We start from the raw sequence: 7,585 nt of genomic DNA on the forward strand, positions 1-7,585 counted from the left end.
ATATATGTAAAAACACATACACACGCATATATATCCATACACACACAAATATATATATATATATATATATATATACATTATATATATATATTATATATATATATATAAAGACCATCTAAATTCCGGTATCTCGCTAATCGAATATAAAGACCAAATCCGTTGTCAATCATCGCTGGAATTGGCTAACAAACAAATTATAATTAGTTAATCATCAAAACAGCTTTGGCAAACTCAACATGAAGAGCCTCTAAACTTATCATTCGTAAAACAAACTAATTTAATTTGCATTGGAGATTTATACATCGCAGGAAATAATAAATTATTTGTTTTTTTATATAAAGAATAACTTCGTGGAATTATTTTAATGTTGGAAGTAATGTGTATATGAATTTACGGTTAGTTTTATATTTTTATATCAATAACGTAATTGCTCATGATTCGTATAGCTAGAATGATCATATATATATATATATATATATAGATATATATATATATATATATATATAGATATATATATATATATATATATATCTATATATATATATATATATATATCTATATATATATATATATATGTATATATATATATATATACATATATATATATATATGTATATATATACATATATATACAGTACATACCTACATATATATACATATATATACATATATATATATATATATGGATATATATACATACATACATATATCTACATATATATATATATACACACATATATATAGATACATATATATACGTATATATATATATATATATATATATGTATATATATATATATATATATATATACATATATATATAATATATAGAGAGAGAGAGAGAGAGAGAGAGAGAGAGAGGAGAGAGAGAGAGAGATAGTAGCCTATATATAACCAATGTTAAATCATATGGATGTAACCAGCAAATCACATGATTTCGCATACGTATATCATGTGTATTTCTCCCCATGCATTTTTATCTTAATAGCGAGGTCACTGTAGAGTTCCTACAATTAAGACCCATAATGCCTTACCAATTATTCCTGATTCCAGGATTTGATGATAACTAATTAACAAAGGGTAAGTTTATAAATGAATGGTTGGGATGAAATGAACAGTAAGGAGCTTATATATATATATATATATATATATATATAAACATTAAGATATATCGTTAGAGAGATTTAAACCCTCCACACACCATGTTAAAAACGATCAATTAACCTCCTTCCATTATTTACAAACGCGAATTCCCTAATTGCCTCATGCGGATTTCGTGAGATTCCAGCAATGGCTTCATCACGCATCCTGAATAAGTCACTTTTACCATTTTTCTCTTGGGATTCGAAGTCAGTTTTGCCTCAGTATTATTCGGTGTTTTGGTCGGAGGTCATGATACCGGGAAAACCACTTAGTCTCCCTAAATTCAATACTAATTTTTACCTTTTTGGGGATTATCTCTTTTGGTGTTAAGTTTATAGATCAGAATTGACACGTGATTATGATAATTACAATGATGCGGTTTATTTTCTATATTTGAGAAGTATAGTTGTGGGTATATTCCAGGAATGTCTTTGGAGCTCAATTGGAGATAGATATATTCCAGGGCAGTCTTTAGGAGCTCTACTGGATATAAGTATATATCAGGACTGTCTTTGAGAGCTCAACTGGATATATGTATATTCCTGGACTCTCTTTATTACCTCAACTAGATATAAGTACATTCCAGGACTGTCATTGGGAGGTCAACTGGATATAGATATATTCCAGGACAATCTTTAGGAGCTCAATTAAATATAGATATATTCCAGGATAACCTTCAGGAGCTCAACTGGATACAGGCATATTCCAGGACAACCTTTAGGACCTCAATTAGATATAGGTATATTCCAGGACAATCTTCAGGAGCTCAACTGGATATAAGTGTTAATAACCACGATAACGATGAAATGCTTGACACGTACTCACGATATGAAAGTGACAGAAATAAATATATATATATATATATATATATATATAGATATATATATATATATATAGATATATATATATATATTTATATATATATAGATATATATATATATATATTTATATATATATATATATATATATATATATTTATATATATTTATATATATATATATATATATATACATATATTATATATAGATAATATATTTATATATATACATATATATAGACACATATATATATATATATATATATTATACATATATATATATATATATATATATTTATATATATACATATATATATACATATATATATATATATATATATAATATATATATACATATATATATGTATATATATATATATATATACCCTTAATGTTCATACCATAAATCTTAAGAATTCATCATAGTTAACTGTGATTGACTCTTCTGTATATGTATAGTGGTTCATGAATCTGTATTAGCAAAATGTATTTCTTCACAGACCATATGACCTAAAGAATTTAAATTCTATCTTTGCTTTTATTTTTCATTCACCTAACCGGGACTAGAAAATGGCACTGGGATTTTGGTCCTTTTAGCCTCTGTTTTTATAGTTTCTTAAAATAAGAGAAGAAAATGAGAAGGTAAAAGGAAAAACAAAAGATAGAAGAAAGAATGAAAAACCACAAACAAAAACAGATGTGATTTCTCCTTCCGTGCATGGAGGTAATTTCATCCATTAATGAAGCCACCGGCAGAACAATATGGGCGCAAAGGACAAATAATTATAGAGCTGGCAATTACGAAGGGCCAGCTGACGCTTTAAGTAGAGCCATTTCATGTATCTTGAATGAAATCGATGACTGTAACTTGGCAGTACAAAAAAAAGAAAAAAAAAAAATATGGTGTCAAGCTTTGATTTACTGAGAAGGTATTACGATAATGTGACTGGTGTCAAAAATCTTATTTTGTATTATAATTGTGTATTGATGTAGAGGTACTGTAGGTAATAAACAATTTTTTTTTTTTTTTTTGGTAGTCTAGCACCATAGCAGTACCAACCAAACTAAGCTGAATCCCTCTTCAGGCTAGGAGGAGCGAATGAAGGCAGGAAATAAATTGTCCAGGATATATTTACCATGTTTTATATATATGTATATATACATGTATATATATATATATATATATATAGATATAGATATATATATATATATATATCCAGTAAATAGTTAATTTTCTAGGTTCAACATTTATCCAGGGTAGCTATAGGTCGGAGGTTGAGGGTAGGCTGAGTCACCCTAACAGTACCAACCAAACTAGGCTGATTCCCTCGTCAGGCTGGGAGAATCGAAGAGAGGAAAAGTCCCCTATTCATAATATATGAAAGCAGGAAGTAGACTGCTCAGGATATATTTACCATGGATTATATATTTCCAGTAAATAATGAATTTTCTTTGTTTAACATTTATCCATGGTAGCTATAGGTCGGAGTGTGAGGGTAGGCTGTGGCACCCTAGCAGTACCAACCAAATTAGGCTGGATACCTCGTCAGGCTGGGAGGAGCGAATGAAGGCAGGAAATATATTGTTCATGATATAGTTACCATGGTTTATATATTTCCAGTAGATAATGAATTTTCTGGGTTTAACATTTATCCAGGGTAGCTATAGGTCGGAGAGTGAGGGTAGGCTGTGACACCCCAACAGCACCAACCAAACTCTCCTGGACCCTTCGTCAGGCTGGGAGGACTGAAGAGAGGAAAAGTCCCCTTTTATTCCTTATTTTGATGTCAGCTACCACTCAAAATTAGGTGAAGGGCCTTGGTAGATAGATAAAATAGATCTTGGAAACATTCCTGCCTTGCGGTCAGCTAGACTGGGGTTCGAGTCCCAATCAAACTCGTTAGTTTCTTCTAGTGTCTTCAACCTCACCTTCCTTATGAGCTAAAGACAGGATTTTGGGAGAGTCTATAGATATACCTGCTGAGCTAGAGGAGCACTCAGTAGAGCACCGTCCTCAACCTTGACCTTGACCTTTGACATTATTGGGGTGGATTTTCATACACTCAAGTATGAGCCAAGTTTTAAGTCTCTGTGACAACCATGTTCAACGTTATGACTGATTACATGCATTTGGATATTTTGCTTGACCATGACCTTGTCCTTTCACCTGGACCTTCCTGAATTTAATAATTTCCAGATTGTTATATAAGAGTTAATCCCTGCAAGTTTCATCACTCTACGAGTAAAATTGTGGCCAGGAAGTTATTCACAATCAAACACACACAAACAAACACACAAACAGGGGGTATAACAAAACCTACTTCCAACTTCGTTGGCGGATGTAATAATTTGCATAGTGAAACACTCCAAAGAGGTAGAGAAGGCTTTGCACTATGACGTAATTAACTACGTACAAACGTTTCAAAAATTTAATCAATACCAGATATGCACATAACAGTTAAAGCCTGCAAGTTTCATCACTCTACGATTAAAATTGTGGCCTGGAAGTTGTTCACAGAAAACTCAATAACACACAAACATGGTTTGAAACATAACCTCTTTCCAACTTCGTTGCCTCAGGTAATAAGAGGCAAAATGAAACAATCCAAAGAGGTACAGAAGGCTTTGCACTATGACACAATTAACTACGTACATACGTCCTTACTTACATGCGTGTGTGCCAAGGACACTGACATTTCAAAAGTCGAGATCCTCCTCTAAAACTCGGCGAAAACATATTGACTTTAATTGAAATCAATTCTGAGTTTTTATTGGCAGGAGAACATACATCACTGATACGATATTCCTGCGTTGCCAACGTCATAGTTTTCTTTGTTCTTCTATTTGTTTAATACTAAATGGTATGATTTTATTAAAGGCTGGAAATATTGAGGATTTTTATAAAGGCTTAAAATATCGATGATTTTCTTAAAGGCTGGAAATATTGATGATATTTATAAAAGCTTAAAATATCGAGGATTTTCTTATAAGATTGAAATGTCAAGGATTTTATCATAAGATTGAAATATCGATGATTTTCTTAAAGCCTTGAAATATCAATGATTTTTATAAAATCTTAAAAGAAATCGAGGATTTTTTATAAGATTGAAATATTGATGATTTTCTTATAAGCTTGGAATATCGATGATTTATTAAAGTCTTGAAATATTGATGACATTTAGAAAGTCTTGAAATATTGATGACATTTAGAAAGTCTTGAAATGTCGATGATAATCTTATAAGCTTAAAGACTTGAAATACCAATGCTTTTTTAAAGGCTTTGAGTATTAATGATTTTTAAAGAGGCTTAAAATATCGATGATTTTATTGAAGGCTTAAAATATTGAAGATATATATAAAGGCTTAAAATATTGATGATATATATAAAGGCTTGAAATATCGATGATTTTCATACAAGCTTAAAATATATATTATTTTCTAAAGGACTTAAAATACCAATTATTTTTTAAAGGCTTAGAGTATCAAGGATTTTTAAAGAGGCTTAAAATATCGATGATATTCTTACAAGCTTAATATATCAATGATTTTTTAAAAGACTTGAAATACCAATTATATTTTAAAGGCTTAGAGTATCAATGATTTTTAAAGAGGTTTAGAATATCAATGATTTTCTTATGAGCTTAATATATCAATTATTTTTTCTAAGACTCAAAATACCGATGATTTTCTTATAACCTTAAAATATCAAGGATGTTTAGAAAGACTTAAGTTAACAATGATTTTCTGAAAAGACTTAAAATACGAATTATTTCTTAAAAGGCTTAATGTATTATTGTTTTTTGAAAATTCTTATATAATCGATGATTTTCGTGAAGGCTTAATATATCAATGATTTTCTTAAAGGCTTAAAATATCAATGATTTTCTTAAAGGCTTAAAATATCTATGATTTTTAAAGAGTTATAATATCGATAATAGCATTAGGCTTAAAATACGGTTGTCTGAAATATCTAAGTGTTAAAGCTAAGCAGATTAGCATGAATTTTGGATGTCATTAAAATATATTGTTTAGTTATGAATAATGTATCTCTCTCTCTCTCTCTCTCTCTCTCTCTCTCTCTCTCTCTCTCTTATATATATATAACGTTAGTAATTTATGAAAATAGATCTTCATAGATATTTATAAGTCTTATCAAGACGACAACCCCTTTTTTTCTTACAGTAAAAAGAGTTTTCAGTGTTGGAGGTAAAATGCTTTACATATTTTAAAGTATGAAACGAACCTTGATAGCATAATACACAGCATATATATATATATATATATGTATATATGTATATATGTATATATATATATATATACATATATATATAGTGTGTGTGTGTTGTAATAATAGATAAAAGTACCTTTATATATATATATATATATATATATACAGTATATGTATATATATGTATATATGTTCAGTATTTATTATTATTATTATTATTATCATTATTATTATTATTATTATTATTATCATCATCAAGGCCAAAAACGTCGTCTCTCTGCAGCCATCAAAGGAAGTTCTTGCGACAGTCGAAAAGTTGTTTGGGTTCTTTGATTGCTTTACTGATGAGAGGGAACTTCAGGTGAGACCTGGCTTGTGCCATTCCCTGATTATAGTGCTTCTGAAGGCATACCTCCAACAACAATAACAACAACAACAACAACAACAAAAACAACAACATTAATAACAACAACAACAACAAAATAACAACGACGACAACAACAACAACAACAAAAACAACAACAAATGCAGACGTTTTTAATTCACCGCAGTACAAAGGCCTCAGATATGTTTTGGTCAATTGTGGAATGGTGATGGTAAAAGACAACAGCAACAACAACAACAACAACAAAAACAACAACAACAACACAAACAACAACAACAAATGCAGCCATTTCTAGTCCACCGCAGGAAAAGGGCCTCAGACGAGTCTTTAGTCATGTCTGGAGATTGATTAGATTTCATCACCACTCCGTCCAATTGTAGATTGGTGACGGTGGGAGACTCTAGTCTGATCACTCACAGCAATGATAGTCACCGCAGGAGAAAGGCCTCAGATATGTCCTTAATCATGTCTAGGGTTTGGCTAGTTTTCATCGCTACGCTGGCCTACTGTGGATTGGTGATGGTGGGAGACTTTAGTCTGATCACGCACAACAACAACAACAACAAATGCATTCTTTTTAGTTCAATGCAGGACAACGGCCTCATATATGTCCTAGTCATGTCTGGGGTTTAACTAGTTTTTCATCACCATTCTGGACAACTGTGGACTGGTGATGGTAGGAGACTTTAGTCTGATCGCTCACTGCAAACCACCCTGATATGGGTGGCCCTGACCAGTACAGCTTTGCAGATCATGGCGATACAGAAACCCTTTTCACCCCGTTAAGGTATCAATACTCAGCTAATTCGACATTAATCGAATACTGGAGCACGCTAAACGTCTATATGTATAGATAGAATTGCACTTACCACGTGCATACACAGTGATTCCACCTTTCTAACTCAGCCCAAGATTTTCTTAACTACAACATGACAGTTGTATATAAACGTCATATATATATATACATATACATATATATATATATATATATATATATGTATATATATATTAT

General features: G+C 30.7%; 1 protein-coding gene across 1 annotated transcript in view; it reads left to right on the top strand.

Moving 5' to 3' along the window:
- Positions 1 to 1,290: 1,290 nt before the first annotated feature.
- Positions 1,291 to 7,585, top strand: part of LOC137623564 (aspartate and serine-rich protein-like) — a 68,138-nt gene continuing 61,843 nt past the window's right edge. The window contains exons 1-2 of the mRNA XM_068354393.1: positions 1,291 to 1,349; positions 1,730 to 1,960. Coding sequence (XP_068210494.1) covers positions 1,291 to 1,349; positions 1,730 to 1,960 — 290 coding nt within the window. The remainder of the gene's footprint in view (positions 1,350 to 1,729; positions 1,961 to 7,585) is intronic.

The sequence above is a fragment of the Palaemon carinicauda genome, chromosome 30, assembly GCF_036898095.1.
Source record: "Palaemon carinicauda isolate YSFRI2023 chromosome 30, ASM3689809v2, whole genome shotgun sequence".
Lineage (NCBI taxonomy): Eukaryota > Metazoa > Arthropoda > Malacostraca > Decapoda > Palaemonidae > Palaemon > Palaemon carinicauda.